Consider the following 20420-nt stretch of genomic DNA (forward strand, 5'->3'; position numbering starts at 1 on the left):
TTACGGAATTAAAAGTGAGTGTAGTAACAATAAAATGTCCGGCATCTGTTTTTTCGTTTTAACCCAAATTGCGTTGTGTTATATACGTAAGATGCATTACAGCAGTAGTGCTTGAACTTTGGGCCTCTAGATATTGTCAAGTGTGCCACTAATTTGTATTTGTTTTTTAAAACAAGTATAGGCAGCATTTTGTGAACGTTTAATGAAAATCCTAAGATATTGGCTGGATGTTGTAGTTAGACGTAGAATGAATATTAAAGACCATACAGAGGTAGGTTATAGAGCGTTTCGAGTTTCTTCTTATTTGATGTTGAAAATGAATAAAAATAGATTCGATGCTTTGATATTCTTGCTACACTATATTCATAGTAGTAAAATAGTAATAATATTTACTTATTGTCGCGAAGTAGGTGTGATATCTAACTTTGTTTCGTAAATATTGTCCCGCGATTTATTTGATAAACTTTCTAATGCGACGTTTTAAATAACTGTCTTACATGTTATTGCAGTTAACAATAAAATACCAGCAAGTAATATTAGCAAGATTATAATTATAAACGGCAGAAAAGTCTAGTTTGCAATTCTTTAACCGGGCACCTATTTCTTTTATTCTTCGTCTTCACTGCTACTGCTGCTGCTGCTGCTGCTTCCACGTGAATGAGATTCTTTAGTTGGTTTCTGCTCATAACCACCTGCGTTCTCAATGTAGTGGTCCCTCTGCTTAAAACCTTCTTGCTTACTGCCATACGAATCGCTTGGCTTGTTGTAGCCTTCATTTTCTTCTTGAGATTTTCCATAGCCTTCATTTTCAGCATAGGATTCTTTAATCTTGTCGTAGCTTTCACTTTCACCGTATGAATCTTTAGACTTGCCGTACTCTCCCTCTTCGTCGTAAGAATCATCCAAAGCCTCTCTGCAATGAATTTGCCTCATTACTTTTTTCTAATAGCTTGAACGTATTTAGACGCGTGCAGTTTTAAGCAGGTTTACAGCAAGTTACACAGCCAGTTACCACAATTAAAACAATCTGATATCAGAGGATCAAAAATAATGAGGAATTTCCTATAGTAGGAAAACCTATCTGTCAAAACACAAAATATTTTAACGAATGTTAATCCTATATAGGCAAAATAAAACTAGTCTGCGGTGAGATTCGAACTCACGGCCTCAATAACTTGTGCTATCAGTTTGAATGAACTTAACAAGTTACCCGTCTGCCAGGCAGCTCCTGTACTGCTCCACAAGTACTGTAAGATGCTTGCTGATCTCGCAAAGCTTAATGTTCTTGTCATATCCGTAATCCTACAAAAAAATTACAACTTGAAGTGAATGATTCAGAAAAATAACAAAATGGTTCATTACATTTGTTTGTAAATATAATCTTTAAACGTTTGCTCTTTGGAATGTGCGACTTTTTTGGCAGGTTTGGCCTCCTAATCTATATTTACCCTGTATAGATCAAATACTCACCAAGCCTATGATATGTTATGGCTCTTTACAGTGCTGTAACGACCTATAAATCAATGACTTGCACACTTAAGTCACTGTTTTCAAATGACTTGACTTGACTTAAACCATTAAGTCAATTGTCTTAGGTTCAAAATAAGTTTTTTCATTTAACATATAGCAAAAGTTGTTTACAACACTAGTTTTTTTAACACAAAAAAACTTTTATTTTTAACGCACGTTAAATTTATCCAGGAGATTTTGAATATAAGAAATTAAATTTACCCAAGAGGTTTTGAATATAAGTTGGTAAGGTATTCTCGTTTATATTATTAGCCCGAGGTCAGCTGGTATTCGCTTGGTTTATATCATGAGAAACGATTTTCTATCATTGATTGTTGCATGAGAGCCCATTCGATTTTCATCCAATAGATTGTACACCTACCTTGTCGTAAGTTATTTCAACTTGTTTGATTTTCAGCTTCTCATATTCAATCGACACTTCACGCAATCGCTTTTCCAGGTAAACAATCTAAATGAAAAGTGTTGTTTAGCCAAAGTTGACTGCGATAAATGCCCATAAACTGCATATATACAGGAAGGCCTACACTATGCACAGGTCTGTAATATAGCTTGAAAATCAATGATAAAGCCAAATAGATTGAGTAAATCGGCAGAATGTTGAAAAATACGGTTAGATACAGACTTATATCATCATCAGTTAATGTATTTAAATGTAATTTTAAAATTCAGACATTTAGGAGGCCTTAATGGACCCCCAAAACTAGAACGGGCACGCCTGAAGGGTTCATGGACCCCAGTTTAACCCCTGCTTTAACTTATCCCAACAAGGTAAAAACTTCACGTTTTGTTGTCACCTTTGAATTGTAGATCGAGCACATTTCTTGCAAAGCTCCGAATTCACAATTCTCAATCTGAACCAACAACGTCTCGATCGCCTAAAAAAAGAAAAATATATATAGTCACAGAAAAAGAAAAATATAATCACAGAAATGTATTAGTCTTTGTTAAACCGGGGTTTGTAAAGTTAAATGTAAATTGTCACAAACTAAAACCACTCAAGTTTACTTTGTTTAGCCGCAGGACGTAAAGTATTTAAAGTTTTAATTCACCCATGTAAACGTCAACATCGTTTCATGTGTCGCATAAATACTGATGTCAAATTAGATCAAACAGAACCACATGATCATTTCGAAAGTTTTCAAGCAGAACTGATGATGTTTTTTTCGTAGCTAGAGTATTATGCTCTTTTTAAATAGAGTTGTTTTAGATATTTTTTTATCCTTTGTGATTCTGTTTGGACGGTATTTGGGAAAAGATCAACATTTGTTGTTGGAACAGGCTTAGACCCTAATATAAACAATCAAAATATTAACGATACTATTCTATCAAAATAATTTTTTTAACTTTTGTGGTTTTGTTTTGATCTTACGATATGGATAAAACAACTGGCAGTGTCAGAACAGGCTTAGATCCCAATATAAACAATAAAATATTAATAATATTATTAAAATAATAATAATATAATAAAATAATAATAATATTAATAATAATATTATTTTATGAACTGATGTCACTTAAGTATTTTTTTTGTTCCTTTTTACCAATTCAATAGGTTGTTAACCACAACTAAAAAATCAACGACAGAGTTTTAACTTTTTTGTGTTATAATTCGTTTTGAAGAGTTTTGATTTTGTTGCCAAAATGTAAGCTGAGAGAAATTCAATAATTGTCACCACATTTCTCCACACGCATGTATATGCCTTTACTCAGCTAACTTTGTTGCAACAGTTGAACATTGTTGTTGCAACAGTTGTTATTTGTTATTTACACTGGAAGATGCTTTCAATATATGAGATGTGTCAAATTAAGTTACCCTGTCTCCTTGACCTCGTGGATGGCCCAGTCTGATTGGTCGTTTTGCTTTAAATTTGTTAATTGTTTATCTTATTTTTTTACAAATACCTTTGAATGAAGAATAGTGAGTTGCTTGATTCTTGTTTGAAGTTTAACGATGGTTCGCTCCATTTTAATTATCACCTGAAAGAAGTAGTATAACTAAGATTTATACAAAAGTATGAGAACTCGTCTAAATATAAGCCACAACTAAAAAATAACAGAAACGGAACATATATCCATAAAACTAGTTGTGTGCAAAAACTGAGAATACCAATAATCGAACTTTATTAAAAAGTTTTATAATATCCAAGTCAAGTCATTTGTCCAAAAGATTTAAATTAATCCACTTAAAAACCAGACTGGAACGCACTTAAGTCAAGTAATTAACAAAGCTTATGTTATTGAATTAATATTATAACAACCGTTTTATATATAAGCCTATTAACTAAAGTAATTGACTTTACGCGGAACCTTAACTTTTTTTGTAAACGTGGACAAGGGTCGGCGAGATAATGCTAGAAATAGACTGAATAAAGTATAAATAAATTCAAGGAGAATTTGCTAAACTACATTTTTTTTAAATTAATTTAAATATTTTTAGTTACGCACTAGGATTGCAATTAGGTCTTTATGGAAAAGTGCCTCAAGGTATATGGTATACCCAAGTTTATCTTTATCTGTTTTAAACACGTATAACATTACCTGCAATTTCGATTCGAACTGGGTTTGCAAAGTGCTATACAATTCCTCCTGCAATTTGCACCTTTACATAAAAAAAGAATTAACGGTAAATAAAATTTTGTTACTAAAAAACTTAGTAAGGTACAGTAAATTAATTTATTTTTTCATATATATATATTAAACACCTTCGACAGTTAGAATATATCTGAGTTATATCATTTTGAATATAAAATTTTGCTGTTTAAGTATTACCAATAAATAAATTATTTTACTGGTGGTTGCGGTTGTAATAATACAATACGTGAAGTCTACACCGGAAAAAAATATTACGACCCGCAGAGACCTTTCAGAGTTAAGTTTTGGCCGCGACTAGAAAACGGTTGCCTTTCCCTGAAATAGCTAAATACGGGAAAGTTTAGTTTTCTTGATTTTTCAGGTTGTTGTGACATTATGAGTTTAAATGCAGTTACCTTCTTTCAGTGGCCTCCAATCGAATTTTTATGCTCTCCAATTCTCTGATCTTTATTTTGAGTTTTTCGTCTGAATCCTGGAGAAATAAGGTGAAACATTAATACAATATTAGTGGATGTAAGTTATATCATTCGACTGCAATCATTTTAAACCAAAAATTATAACACCGGCCTGTAAAAACGCATTTTTCATTTCCGTTTTAAATAAGCGTCTCCAAAAATCCTTCTTATTTAAAAACAAAACTGTTCCAGGGCTATTTCGTAATAATTTTTATTTTTGTCCATATGTTTAAAATAAAACTAGTCAGACACAAAAAACAAAAAGGTTTGTTAGTGTAGTTATTTTTTTGATTAGTTGGCGCCTGTGAATGGTAATCACTATTTTCCTTTTTTAGTATAAACTTTTTTTAATTTTCTAAATCAACTAACTGAATTTAATCGATCGAACACACTTTCCGTTGCATACTTTATAATACTAAACACACTTTCAGTTATATATGTGTTATAATACACGAACCCTTACAGTGCATTTTGTTTCATCCTCTTCACATTTCGACTTGTTTTGTTCCTGTATGAACTTTACGAGCCTCTTGTTTTGCTCGATCAGAACCGAACTTTGCTTCTCCAATGCGTCCACGCATTCCGCTGTTAAAAAGTAAAATTTTTTTAAGTATGTAGCTGGTGCAGTGGTTCTCAGCCTTTTATAAGTGGTGGCCCTTTTCTATTTAAAAAAATAAAATATAATATTCTTTATTTTCCAAAAATTATTTCCAAATAGTCAAATAAAACGCGAGAGTTACTCAGATGCAATTTGATTGTGAAAAATATTCCCTAAAAATATTGACGCAGCATTTAGTTTCGTGCAAGGGTGAAAGTAGAACTAATATTCTTCTCACCGAAACACATGGAAGTTTTCCGAAATGACGTCACAAAGTTACGTCATAACGGGTCGGGTAAAAAAAGTTTTATACGAAAACCGCGGCCATCACTCGGATTAGCGCACAAATATGCAACTGGAACTTTAGTTTAAACATATAAGGAGATAGCAAGGTGGCCTGGTCGAAATGTTTTATCGGAACGCGGTTTCACAACGTTCTGGTTTCCTTTCGTCACCGGTTTAAACTTAAAAAAAATCTTACTCTCGTCTATTCATAGAACATTGTGTAAAAATTCCAATAAAACGTTGAGCAATATTGACGTCATATTAGATGCTTGCAGCTAATACTATGAAAAGACCAAAACAAATATGAAATAACTCTTGTATATTAACGTATAAGTGAAAGTTGAAAGAGGGGAGCAACAAGTAAAACCAGAAATTCACAAATTATCCCTTCTGTGTAAATGAGCCCACATGCATACTTCTCCTTGTAGGGGGAGTGAAGGGCGCTTTCCTTTTATTTTTGCTTTTTGTTCCGTAAAACCCCCTCAGTCTTGATTACGTCATTGTGCTGCGTCCTTTTCTACCTTATTTTACGCCTAACACCGATTATTTTTTGTTGTTCGCTACCGAAAAGAATAAACAAAAAATCAACAAGGGCAATGATGAGCCCAAACCAAAGGGGTATCCCTGAGGTCACTGATCCCTAAAAAAATGAAAAGATAAGGCATAAAATGTACCTGAAGTGTTTTAATGACGGAGTAGCCCTTGTATTTTTTGAGCATTTTCACTATTTTAAAGAAGCGAAAAGGAAGTAACGAATAAAGCCAACATTTAGAAAAACATTTAAAGTCACTGCTTAGTTGGCACATTAAATAAAGTTGCGATGTTTATGATTAAAATATAATGCGAATGAGATATTTCCGCTGATTAAGCATCACCAGTCAACTTTTTTCCGATTTTGATTCATATTTTCGCGCTGGTTTATTCATTTTGCGCGCAACATATACAAATCACGATTGGTGTTTAATAGGAGCAATAAAGAGGCATAGTGATGGCTTAGTTACGGAAATATAATTTCCGCTCTTATTCAACTTAGCCATGTGGTGTGATCAACAGCATATAACACAAATAAGCTTCTATTGAACCTTGGCTTTAATCTACATTTCAATAAAATTCTTGCATCAACTTGGTACCTGAGTTTGTTTGAGTGATCAAAAAGTAATCCCAAACGTTTAAAAACGCCGTTCCGGTAAACTATTTTTTGCAGGTACGCCAAATCGTTGAAATAATATTCATTATTTGTATTGCGACGCAAATTTATGACGTCAAAAAATTTTAAGAAACTCTGTTTTAGACTAACAAGTAATTTGTGACGTCACCACTAAATCTTCAAGCGTTACGGCCAGATAATTCATCCTGACCATAAATCTGCTTACATATCACTATAGTTGTGTACTATACAAGGCTGACCACTATAGGGATAGAATGTTAGACAATAAATTCACACAATGTAATGCAATAAATATACAGAAAAAATGCGCCTTTAGATCAGGATTTACCAATTTGTTTTAGAAAGGCCCAATACAAGGTTTAAAGAGTTCAGATGTAAATAATTGTTGGCTGCAACTATTTATGTTACAACCTGCACCTCGTAGCGATACCGCAAGCAATGCACTTTGATTCTGGGATCTAATGACCTACCTTGATTATTATTTACAAAAGAAAACATCAAAAAATATTTTTTTAAATATCAATTGGGCTTTATGAAAAAAAAATAGCTGGGGCTCGATAGATTAAACTGGCAGACCGGGTTTGGCCATCGGACTGTAGTTTAGTGGCCTTAGCTAGATCAGGAGTGTCCAACTCAAACATGCCGGCGTGCCAATTGTTATCCTATAACTTCTTCCCGTGCCAAAGTTTAGTAACCAAACCAATTCTTTTTAATAATAAAAGCGCTTTTTTTACAAATAATAAAAACGTGTAGTTAGCAGTGCGCATTACTGCATCTAAATGTCCGTCGGTGAGCTGACTTTTGCTTTTTGTTTCTTCAGACCAAACTCAATAGTTATGTGAATGCTAGCCTCCACTACAATATAATGTTATAGTATTAGAAGTAATTGTTAGCTGTGATTGCAGCGATTGTTTTATTGTGAATAAAAAATGGCAATTAACTGTATAACAAATTAGGTGTTTTTTTACAAATTAAGTAATTTAGGGGGGCTTGCGTGCCAATTTTTATTTGGTCGCGTACCACATTTGGCACGCGTGCCGCTTGTTGGACACCCCTGTTTTAGATAAATAAAATGTTGACTGTTAACCCTATTTTTCTTACTTGTTGTGCCTATGTAGTTGGTTTGCTCCATTTGTATAGAATATCACAACCTCTTGTTGATAAACAATTTTGAATTAACTTCTGCAAAAACCTTCAACAATGTATACCTGTAGTTATATTTGCATGCAATGGCGCAATAAAGGAATGAAAAACGCGCAAATACTCTATAAAAATATAGTAGCAAAAACAATACTTTGCCTTCTTTAGTTTCAATTATGTGAAATTAATCTACAATTAGGTATTTTCGGTTGGTTAATTTAGTGCATATCATGAAACGCACAAAAAACAAAGAACTTTTGCACTCGAAGCAGTTCTACACTGATTAGCGTTCCTCGTTAGAAACTATAACCATTTCGAAAATCACAATTTGTTAGTAAACCACAAAATTTACTAATAATAAAGTTCCAGTCGCTAGCCAGGCGATTAATGAAAAACGGTCAATTCGGGTATAAAACAACAAAACGTCGCAGCAGTAGCAGTAAAGCACTCGCGTTTCGCCAACTCTATTTGAACAGGTTGCCGAAACGTTAAAATAAAAAAAATGAATCACCAGAGGATCTGCTTTTGATTAATAATCAACCTGGAGCAACAGTTTATATATTGCATCCGTATGAAACTGGTCTTATGACCAAAACTACTGACGTCAACAGTTTGGGAACCACCACTGGTCCGAACATCCCACTTTGGTGCTGGTCCGTAGGAGCGTAATTTTAACGGCCATTTTTTTTTCATTATTACGCGATAAAAAATTACACAGCGACGAAAACAGACGCACGAACGATAAAAAATGAGATAATTTGTCTGAAAAGTAAGTAATTTTGTGACGTCACGTTTTCGCGTAACTTGCATTTTACAATTCATGAGTTTAAACATTCGCATTGAAAATAGAGGTTCTAAATTTCCAGATCAATATGGTATTCTGATTTTTGAACTCTTTTTACCTTTTTTGAACATTTAAGAAAGAATTGGCGTATTTACAACTTTCTAAGACACCCAGAGTTTCCTAAACAGTGCCTTGCGACGCTGATCGTGAGTCGTTTCAATTATTTCAAAGGGCGTCACACAATTACTTCGTTACCTATCGTAACTCAATTGCGGTGATAAATTGCTTGCAAACATAATATTTCTATCTCTTAAAATATGCATTCTTTTTGAAATTACTATTACGAAAAAAACACAATGAAAAAATGCGTTTAATCTAATTATTATGTTACAAACAACAAAAATTTATACAAATGCTTAACTTAAAATTTTTCTGAAAGTGAAAATATGAGTAACACGGTAACACTTTTCCACCGAAACCATTTAATCGCTGTGATTAACTAAATCGTCATTCACGTTTTTTTATAGTTACGTACATATTAAAATGAAAATTACTTCACATCACAACTTATATGTTTCAGGTGCTATAGAGTTAGATTTCTAATTAAGATTCAGTAAATCTGACATTTATAAAAAATGCACGCGAAATCTGAAAATGCTACGCGTGCAAATACAACAAACTTGTGCTGAAAAATACACTTATCGTACAAGTAAAAAAATGCTGATGCCGACCTTAACCAAACGCGATAACCCGCTGCCTTAACGCCAGGAACGAATGGCTGACGATTCTAGAACAGAATAATTTGAATAATGAATATCGTAAACATCGGGAAGTCAATGTTCCGGCTGACTAAGGCTGCCATCCTGTTATCTGTGCAATGTGCAGCTTTATAATTAGTAATCGCACATATTTGAAGCATCGTGAACATCAGCGCTATAGCTTCGCTCTTTCATTACATTGAGTCGAAACTATAGAAATAAAACTTATTTTTTTTAAATTGCACTTTTAAAATCCGAAACTTTTAGGCCAGGGATGAGAGTTCACTAATTTTAATTTTTTTTTTCAAGAACGCATAAACAATTTCAGAGATGGCGCCACAAAGCAACGTCATAACGGAACGTCTGAAACAAGTAATTTTGGGAATCCAGAGGTTACCAGCACCGATATCACTCTAGTATCGGATGAGTACCGATACTACCACTTGGTATCGGTAGCGGACCCGATATTAGCAGGCATCCCTCAGAAAATATTTCGCACTATAGACGCATTTATAAATAAGCTCTTTTTAATACTACATTACGCGCCACCAAAGTACAGGAGCTCAATAGCAGAAAGATGAGTCCTTTTAGCGGTAAACAAACATAATTATGTTTAACGCATGGTAGCGCTAAAGAACCGTTAGGTTACTTTTAAACAGGGAGCCGAACCGGAACCGAACCGGACTTTTAGAACCGGTTTTGAAATAACGATGGTCGAACCGGAGCTGAACCGGAACTTTTAGATTTTTCTGAACCGAAACCGGAACTGAACCGGATTCCGAAAAAATCCTTGAACCCGAACCGAACCTGAACCGGAAAAGTCAAACGGCTCGACTCCCTGCTGTCAAACAAAATATTAAAGGTATTTATGGTTAAATCCACCTTCATTAAACAGAATCTAAACTTATACCAAGTTGGATTTAAATCGGTTACAGGTTGAATAATATAGAAAAACTACATATTTGGCCAGATATATTTGTTTGGCTTTTTTAAATTAGAAAATTGATCGATTAATTAGCAACTAGCCAGTGGTGAAAGTAAGAGGGAACGGTCCAGAACGAATACGCCGTACTGGTAAAAAAAAGTTATTTTCCGCCATACCATCCCGCTTCTTAAATGCATTTAAACTAAGATTTAAAATGCATATTTGTGCACTATATTGAGCAACAACCTCAGGTTTTCGAAGGTTGTGTTTTTCTACGTTTAGTTAAATAAGTTTTGCTGGTTTGTCGTACCGTCAGAAATGGTCATTTTTTAACCTGGCCATCCAGCCATTTCCGTGAATGTATTTAAACTAGATTTCAGCTGCATTTAGGCGCACGACATCGAACGGTAACTTTAGGTTTTCTAAGGTTACTTGTTTTAGACGTTGTGACTTAAGTTTGTAACTCCAGCTCTAAGAATTACACATCAAAATTTTGCACGCGTACTGGCAGAAACCCATTCCACTTTCACCCCTAACGTTAGCCAAATTAATGCAGAAAAAGTTTCCAAACTGCTAATTCTCTCCAGTAGTTACACAAGTCGGCTACATGTTAAAAAATAGTTGTTGAAATTTAAAAGACCGTATCAAACCCTTTAAACACCTTGCTTGTAGCCACTCAGTCTCTGTAAGTAATTGTAGCGTAGTTTTATGAGTAACGCTAATTGGCAATATCATGTTACTCTGCGACAACCTAAAAACATAAGGGAATGACAGAAACCTCATCAATCATTTCTATTAATGTTACAAGCAGCTGACAAGAAGCAAATCTAGCTCGGTATTTTTATTTTAGAAAAACGCCACTAACTGTGTTTGGGCGCGGCCGATTTCAGAGGAATGTAAAGTGAAACTTGATCTTTTAAATGGCCAAACACTTGTCTGCTGGACATCTCAGCATAGTTAGGCCATAGCTGCCTTTAATTTAAAATCAGCTTTTTTAAGAAGTAATAAAACTGTTTTTTTTCTTATAACTAAACCAAGTCCCTTAGAATAAATATGTGTCCTTTATAAAGTTCTGATTTTCATAAAAAACAAACAAAAAAACAACACTCAATTTACAATAACAGTCCTCTCTAAAAGCCTAGATGTTTGATTATACTATATCTGCTTTACAATAGGTATATAAAAATCTATCTAAGTGTCGTTATTTAAGTGTAGTTTGTTATAATCTGATGACATCATTACCCACCTAAAGCCATTAGGGTGGAACCGTGACTCTTGCCAATCCACCAGGAACATGATTTGTTCAGTTATTTGTTGTCGGGTTTATCGAGCGTTTAAAGTCTTACAAAGTATTCTCCTGGAAATAGGAAGCCGAAACGTCAGAGAAAGTACAGAAAGAGATTCTCTTTAGAATAACTCTAAGTTTGTATGAAATTTTAGGTTGGGGTTGTTTTCCAAAAACTTACATTTGGACTATTTTAAACTTCAAAATTATCGTTTGGGTTTTTGGCAAAAAAAGACAATATATTCCAATGTTGATCAGTGTTGCAGTCGCAGACATTTCTTCAAAAATTTCAGCGCATTTTGGCGCGAGGCTATTTTTACAAGGTCGTGAAGTCAGGAAAGGTCACGCAACTCACCTCGTGGTCGCTTTTAACTGAATGAATCCTGAACCGCGAAAAAGTTTAAAATATCGTGAGATGAAAAACGATACGCGGCGCAAGTCGAATGCGATCAAACGATGTGGAAATAGTTTGTACGAAGATGGTTTAGATTTAGTCGTACCTGTCACTGACTGGTATTTACTGACCTGGTCACTTCATAGCACGAGTTCATGCATTTCTGTGGGCAATTTTCAGGCAAAGATTTAAGTCTGCTTTGGCGTAGCGGCTGCAGAAATTAAAAATACATTAAATTATTTGAGTTTTGTATCGAGATCATGTTAGCCAATGTCAATGTACTTCGTATAATAATAATTTTTAAAGGCTAAAGTTAAAAATCTTGAGCATTTTTTACACAAACATTTGCAGTAAGCTGATATAAGTGCAATGTGTTTTATGAAGAACAGAATTGTATTAATACATAAGCTATGTACAAAGCCAGCTTGAATAGATATGTGCTATGGTTAATGTACTAAAAACTTAACACGTTTAAAAGATTATTTTTGCGCAAGGTCGTTCAAATAATGATAAGGATTCCAAGCGAACCTTGCTATTTTTAACTGAGCACTTCCTCTTTTAAATCGAAATAAGTTTGACCCTTGAAACAGCTTTCTTACCCAACATTAAGTTCGATTATAGACAACACAGTTGCGAATATTAGAGCACATATAATAGCCGGTAAACAGATCGGGTGTTTTTAATTCAAAGCAGTGGTAAAAGTGAGTGGTGTTGATTTCCAATAACTTTTACAGTTACGACCTTCTTAGTTTCGAATTAAGTACTGCGCATGCGCATGTTGGACTCGAGACTCCGGTATTCTGTCATTAACAATAAACAAGTCGATAGTATAAAACTGGTGATACTTGTCTTAAAGGATGCTGTTTTTGTCATCATACGAGCTAACACGACGTGCTTCCGATTTCTTTTCTTGCCGGAAAATTGTCTAATGTTTTTAAATTTTTTACATAGGTAGACAAATGTTCTATTTATAGCAGTCTATATTCTTTTTTCACCAGGCCATTCCACAGTCTCTTTAAATGTATTTAGATTAAGATTTCAGTTGCATATTTGCGAACAACATCGAACGATAACCTTAGGTTCCTTAGGTTACTTTTTATACGCCTGGCTATGACGTAACTTTGTGACGTCATTTCTAAAATATTTAATCTTTTCGGTGAGAAAATTGTTCAACTTTAACCACTGGTTTAAAAGGTACGAAGCGGTTAGTTTTTGTCGGTTTGTGTTTAAATCCTAAAGAGCCCTAATTGTACAAGTTGTAACCGAGGTTTGCCCAGCTTGACACCTAATGAAGACCAAAATTGTCTAAAAACAAAACAGTTGCGAATATTGGAGCCAAACAAAGCAAATAAACCGGTTACATTTCTTCTTTAGTTGCGCCAAAGGCACTTGGCTGTCTCGAAATTGCATTCTATCCCCAGTAATGCGATAAAGCAAGTTGGCCAGCAAACGCAATGTGTTTGCCCCCAAGGCTCCTTTCAGCCATGTCTGAGGTCTAGGCTTGTTGTGCTTATCTGGAAAGCAATCGAGCTCGCTGTGATTGAGTTGAGGCCAAAACTGGCGAAGCAGGGTTGAGAATATATTCCTATAAAGCTGTTTGCAAAGTCAGACACGGCATTTTTGAGTGGGCCAGTTGAACAGTGTATAAGTATTATTTAATTGCTTGGTGTTTTGAGCGGGTGGTTTAAACAATATTTAAGACGCGGTAAGAGTGCGTTTTTTTTCGAAACTATTAAATACTCAGAGTTGGAGCAATTTTACCCAATTGTTTCTTCGTAGTTGCTTAACTTTGAGAAATCGAGAGGGTGTTTTGGGTGACTGATTAAACAGCGGAAATATTTCAAAGGCATTCGCTTCAATAAACTTGATAGACGCGCGGAAATGCAGTTTTGTTCAGGATTCCGTAGACGCGTGTAGTTTAAGGAAGTATTCCACAACTGAAGTGCCAAGAAACCATGCCGGGATTGCCAGGTGCACCACTGTATAACTGGATGAATTTTTCACTTGTGCTTTTTTCAAGTATATGTTCTTTATGGCCAGATCAAAACGAACGCGAGAAACGTGAGTAAAGATTAAACCGTTTGTAACAATCAAAGTGAAAACAAACCTTCATGAACATACAAAATAAATGGAAACTGTATGTTACGTTTAATCGCAAAAGTTTTAGACGTCCCTTTATGACGTGAGTTGAGGTCATCCCTAGAAAATTGTATGCGTTCTGGTAAGGAAATTCTTGTACTTCTAAACCCTTAATGTACTAATGTATATGTATGTATGCGCTGGAACTTATATTATCTTATTGCATCTTTATGTCCTCTGCTTTTAAGATGTGCAGGAAAGCTTTATTTTATGGTTAGCATGTGAGAAATGTCAATTTCGAGTAATCTAAATACTTGATGTAAACATAAACATGGAAATATTGGTCAAGTTTTCACCAAAACACTTTGAATGGAATAAATTCTAACGTTGCGATAAGAATCTAGACTTGCGCTAGATTGTAGCTTCTCATGTTGCAACATTTCCTTGAGTGCTTCGACGAAAAATCCCATAGCACATACGTTCCGCTCATCCACTATAAGCAGATATTATTAGATCAGATATCGACTTTTTACTTAAAAGTTATTGAAGTGTTTGTGATGGTTATCAATGAGGTTTTAAGCCAATGAGTTGACGCAGATGAGAATTTTGCATTTTTGCTGATATATTAATGTGTAAAACATCCATTTAAGTAAGTATGTTTTTACTTTTTTTACAATAAATCGACATAGTCAGGAGTTCCGTAACGCTCCTGTTTGTAAAATTTAAGAGTTTTCATTTTTCTTGTTTTTCTTAAGTACGATAACTACAGACTTGCAGATAACTTAAGTTTCCAACTTCGGCGGATAACAGTCAGACGTTCTGAATAAAATCCGAAATGGCTTCCACAACTTTTGTTTCATTTTTCAGTTTTTGTGATTAGCGAGATGTAAAAAAGTTTTTCAAGCGAGAAAAAAACAATAAAATATTTTGCCATTTACATTCAAAAGCAATCAATTCCTGTATGTTTTGAATCGATTTGGATTTGCAAACGATTACATTAGTAATAATTTTAGTTTTCAATTTAAACTAATTTCTAGTTTCCCCATATTTCAGCAATCTTAAATTTTAATTTAAGTTAAAAAAATCTATAGAAAGCTGTTTTTTTTTCGAGCTCCCAGAGGCTTTAAAATCGTTAAATCTAAATAAAATTTATCGGATTTTAACAAAGTAGCACTTTAACTTGGTTTGGCAAACTAAAACCTCAACGCACCCTTACCACGCGCCAGTTGCAGCCTTGTCCCGCCCTTCACTGTCTGTAGATACTGAGAAGGAAATACCAGAGAAGCTGTAATTCCAGATTGCGATCTAAATGATGGCTTTCAAGGTGTTTTGGCAAACTTAAAGCATTCCTCCCTTGTCGGTTTGCCCATCGCACCATCCCGGTCTAACGCTACATCTAAGCTGCATAGCTGTTACATATAACCAGTGTTGTAATGACGTAAGTCATTGACTTGACTTAAGTCACTGTTCTCAAATGACTTGACTTGACTTAAGTATTTTCAACAAATGCTTAAAGATTAGAGGCCCAATCATTCGTTATCGTGTTGTTTTCGTTGCGTTGTAACGTGCTTGCGTTCCATTCTTTTTTTCCTTTTTTTCCTTTGTTTATCGTGCACTGTACTAGTCGCATTCAGTGTTATTTACCCTGATGAAGACGACCTGTACAGGACGTCGAAACGTCGGAATAAAAATTACATTTGCCAGAAGAGCTCTACAAACCTGTTATGATAAGAATGTTTATGGTTTAAAATATTTTCGAACTGAATCACGGAGAGCTAAGATCCTCATCAAAGTAACTGTGGCGTGAGACAAAGAGTTCCGCGTGTTCATTTAATCTCATCTCTATTCAGGGTCGGAGTTTTTAACGATTTTAGATTAGCGAGGCGATAATAATGTAGCACAAGTGATGTCAAAGTGTTAATGGGTTGAGAAACAGGGGGTCGTCTGAACTTTTTCTGGTGGAAGTTGTAACGACTTAACTCCATACTTTCAAGAAATCTCCCACAGACAATAAAATGTAAAAGAAAGATTCTTGTTTTCGTATCCGATGGTCGTAAGACTGTTTATAAAAACAGGTGTAAAACATTAAATCATTCCTTAAAATTTAACGAAATATATATTTAGCCTATAAGGCATCGTCTGTACAAAAAGTAAACATGTAAAACTGCCAATGATGGTAATTAAAAAATAAAATAATTTATATAATTCTGTTAAATTTTAAGAAATGATTTTATGTAAACACTTTGATCCACATATTATTATTGGTCCTTCCAAAAGCAATGAAGGTCAATTTAAGTCATTTGTTGAAAATACTTAAGTCAAGTCAAGTCATTTGAGAACAGTGACTTAAGTCAAGTCAATGACTTACGTCATTACAACACTGGTTATATGTAACAGCTATGCAGCTTAGATGTAGCGTTAGACCGGGATGGTGCGATGGGCAAACCGACAAGGGAGGAATGCTTTAAGTTTGCCAAAACACCTTGAAAGCCATCATTTAGATCGCAATCTGGAATTACAGCTTCTCTGGTTGTTTTCGTTATCGTGTTGTTTTCGTTGCGTTGTAACGTGCTTGCGTTCCATTCTTTTTTTCCTTTTTTTCCTTTGTTTATCGTGCACTGTACTAGTCGCATTCCGTGTTATTTACCCTGATGAAGACGACCTGTATAGGACGTCGAAACGTCGGAATAAAAATTACATTTGCCAGAAGAGCTCTACAAACCTGATATTATGCCTGGCAGCAATAGCTTATATATTCTTATCATAAACTTACGTGGTAGAAATTACCTTATAGACAACCCTTAAAAAATAATAATGTAAAAATAAAACACTTTTTTTTTCATTTCTATAGGAATCTAATTTTTTTTTGAAAATTAAAGTATCATATGTTTGTGCTAAAAATATTGCGAAATCGATAATTGTGTTTCTATTTGTTTTTACATGATTCTTTGCTTTGACCAAAAATGGCATTGTCTTATTTGATCTTTCATCGTTTCGCAATTCACATAAATTCAAGCCTAGCACCTATTCTCAAGTACCCAAAATTTATAACTAATTTTTACATTGATTATAGCTGTTAGTTGATTATGTTTTGATTTGTTAGAGATTACACTTGAATAAAACACAACTTCTAATGTCATTTATGATTTTAATCTTATTTCAGATCATTAGGGCATCTAGAGTTTTTAAAGCTCACATAATATAGACACTGTGTAGTTCTGGTCGACCTATGCAATCAGTTGATTGAAAGACCGCAGAAATATGCACTTGTCAAACTTTCTTCTTCTGTTCATCTCATGTGTGTGGCTTGTCGAATCGCAATCAACTCAAAGTAAGTATTTTTCACATAAATTTCAAAAGCGGTTAGATGAGTTATAAAAACGTTTGCAGATTTCATGAGTCACATATTGAAAACAACCCGCTAACACTTATATTAGGGAAAAATTTAAATTGATTTTATGTATTTACTGTTATTTCGTGATAGAATAACGTTTTTTCATTTAGGATATTATACAAATTTAAGCAAAAACGTACTTATTTAGCTCAATTGCTGGGTTGAGCAATTACCTAATTAAAGGTGCCGTCACGTAATTTGAAAAATCATTTGCGTTTACTATGACAGTGTTTGCAAAAAATATAAAATTACTTGTAATGTGTAAAATGCATTTTGGCCAGAAATTCGAAATTTGCCAACAACGAACGACATTTTTCCGGGGAAACCCCTACAATGCTAACGTGTATTTGGTTTCCCAACCTGTCTCGTGATTTGCATATTTCTCCCACAGCGGGCAAATATAGAGATGCTTGCGTAAGTCGCGCCCGCAATTTACAAGCTTACACGTGGCAACCTTGAACGAACTTGCTATCTCACTTATCTTAAATGAAACTCTCTGTTACCCCTGGATGAACTATGCGTGGGTAGGCCTTAAAAAGATAAATTCATAATTAGGCAAAATATGTTCTGTTCTGGATTAATAGATAATAATAAATATATATACATTTACATTTTCTAACTATGCTAATTTTTTGTTTTTTAGTTTTTAAATAATACATTTTTTTCGAACAATGTGCCTATTAGTTTTAATTTCCTTAAACATGTCTCATTTTTTTTGCAATTTTAAACCCAATATACCAATTTTATTCCGGTTATAAAAATTCTGCTTTTATTGTTGCTCAATATTAACTGATATAAACTAAAATCAAACATTTGATTGGCTAAATAAAATAGTTCATTCCCATAATTCGCAGTAATTAGTCCACATCATTTTTAGAAGTGTTAAAATAATAATTTAATACTGTATCTTTTTATTAAAATAAGAAAGCCAACCGTCATATCATTTTTTAATTTAACATAACATTAAGAACCGAAAAACTATATTTCACATTATTTCTTTTTGTATTATACAAATTTAAATAATATTAAGAGCCCGAAAAAAAAGTTACTTCATTCCAACCATGATATATCAAATGTGAGATTGTTTTTCCGGCAAATGTCAAAACATGCCTTGCAGCAAAAGTATATTCAACCACGATATACGTCCCTACTGAATCGCTTATTCTGAAATATGCCTGGTTCCGACTGGAAAAACTGGCTGGGCTTGGTTCGGAAACCTTCGGCAGTCTGGCGATATAATCCATCGCTTTCACCTGCTTTATTTGTGTTCGTCTCTTCAAGTTTGAACCGCGAGCCAAGCTCTTAAATGCCAGCCAAAATATCAGCTTTGGTGCAATTTTCCTGGAAATTGTAAAACAAAGGTTTTGGCGCTCTTTAAAATGCTGCTATCTGTGCATTGACGTCATCGTCACGTCATCAAAGCGTTATAGTCTCACCCTTAATGTCAAAATAGACACGTGTTTTTCTCTGAAAAACAGGACCTGATTATACGTTTTATGAGCATTTAAAGTTATTGCGGAAGCAAATAAGATCCTCAGTTCAAAGTTGAAATCAGCCTAAAATTACCTCTGCAAAACGTACCACACTTATTAGGGACAATCGACAATTTAAACCACTAAATAGGCAAATACAGTTAATCCAGGGTTTTCAACCAATAGGTCGTGGCCCAAATCGTGTGGGCGTTTAATTTTTTTTTTTGCAGAAGTTTCACACATGGTTTGATTTATTAGGATCGTCCCAGAGCAAAGTTTCCCAAAATTTTAGAAAATTGCCGGGGAAATATGAAACATGGCTCAAATTAAATTAATTCGAACTTCATTATGCTGATTTGATATTTTTGCTTACGAAAATTTCAGTGAATAGAATTATGTCGCTGTTATATTTACGCTGAGTATTTTGGTCCTTGCGAAAAAAGATTGAGAAACACTAAGATAATCCCTGTATTGCTAGATTCGTGCGGATCCACAAACTTAACAGCTGAGACCGGTTTGAGGAAGACCATCAGCTCACCAGACTACGACCGGGAAGGGAAGAGCTCAAACTACCCGCCCAGGTCCAACTGCTGGTGGGTCATCACAGCACCAATAGGCCATCGTATCAAGTTAGTGGTCACCCACTTCAAAACAGAGTCATGCTGCGACAAATTGAAGGTGAGTCGATGTTACGAAACAGAAAATTGTGCTTTGAGTTGCGCTCCAAAATTAGTAAAATAAAACGGTAAACCATTTTCAGCGGAAAATAACTAAAAAAAGGTGCATATATTTTATATAACAATGAGTAAATGATGTGAAAGTAAGAAACACTTTGAACTCTTAATTAATTTTAGACATGTTCTTAAACAATTTAGCAAAGAAATTACAAAAATATATTGAAATTAGCAATTTGTAGTAAACGATTGAGAATAAAAAAAATAGGTGCAACATGAAACAGCTACGCCTAAATAGTTTGGAGGGGAAAATAAAAGTTTTTAAAGAACTGAGTTCCCTTAACCGACTTGCATGATATTTGATACATTGGAAGATTTAGTTAAGTCTTGTCGTAAGCTTGCGACGTAAAAAGACTCCATGATTGCTGCCGTGTCAACAATTTAAATCTTACATAATATAAGCGCTTTTAACTTTACACTTTTTTTTACGCTTTTATGTATTTTAAATATAATTATTAGTTTGTTGGAAGAAAATATGGATGTCTGATAATACATAGTTTGTTCCGATACCGATATCCAGTGTTTAAGCAAAGAGTGCGATCCGATACCAAATGACGTCATTACTAAGGTCAAATACGTAAAATTGATTAAGCTGAAAAGTAAAAATTGTATTGATTTTAGGCCGTAATTTGTCTTTGCGCTGGGAAGTCTATTTATTTTGAATTTTTAATGTAATATGTTATTAGAAATTAAAAATTTATAAGTATAATGAATGGCAAAGGCCATGGAGAAGTATAGGCATCATTTTGAACGTTAGATCTTAAAATAATGGCTGGCCTGGAGGTTTTAGTTAGACGTAGAATGAATATCAAAGCCCAATACAGAAA

The 20420-nt window shown here is 34.3% G+C and overlaps 2 protein-coding genes across 2 annotated transcripts in view; one reads left to right on the forward strand and one right to left on the reverse strand.

Moving 5' to 3' along the window:
• Window positions 1-606: 606 nt before the first annotated feature.
• LOC146134664 (uncharacterized) lies at window positions 607-7760 on the reverse strand. Its single transcript, XM_083397872.1, has 9 exons — window positions 7730-7760; window positions 5041-5162; window positions 4518-4594; window positions 4069-4129; window positions 3433-3507; window positions 2325-2405; window positions 1892-1978; window positions 1211-1302; window positions 607-913 (listed from the first exon to the last, which is right to left on the reverse strand). Exons 1-9 carry the CDS (start codon window positions 7758-7760, stop codon window positions 607-609), a joined length of 933 nt encoding a protein of 310 aa, XP_083253998.1.
• Window positions 7761-17254: 9494 nt separating this feature from the next.
• LOC146134665 (cubilin-like) overlaps window positions 17255-20420 on the forward strand; it is a 35643-nt gene continuing 32477 nt past the window's right edge. Inside the window, exons 1-2 of the mRNA XM_083397873.1 lie at window positions 17255-17324; window positions 19338-19537. Coding sequence (XP_083253999.1) covers window positions 17255-17324; window positions 19338-19537 — 270 coding nt within the window. The remainder of the gene's footprint in view (window positions 17325-19337; window positions 19538-20420) is intronic.

This window comes from Ascidiella aspersa, chromosome 9 (assembly GCF_963924565.1).
Source record: "Ascidiella aspersa chromosome 9, kaAscAspe10.2, whole genome shotgun sequence".
Lineage (NCBI taxonomy): Eukaryota > Metazoa > Chordata > Ascidiacea > Phlebobranchia > Ascidiidae > Ascidiella > Ascidiella aspersa.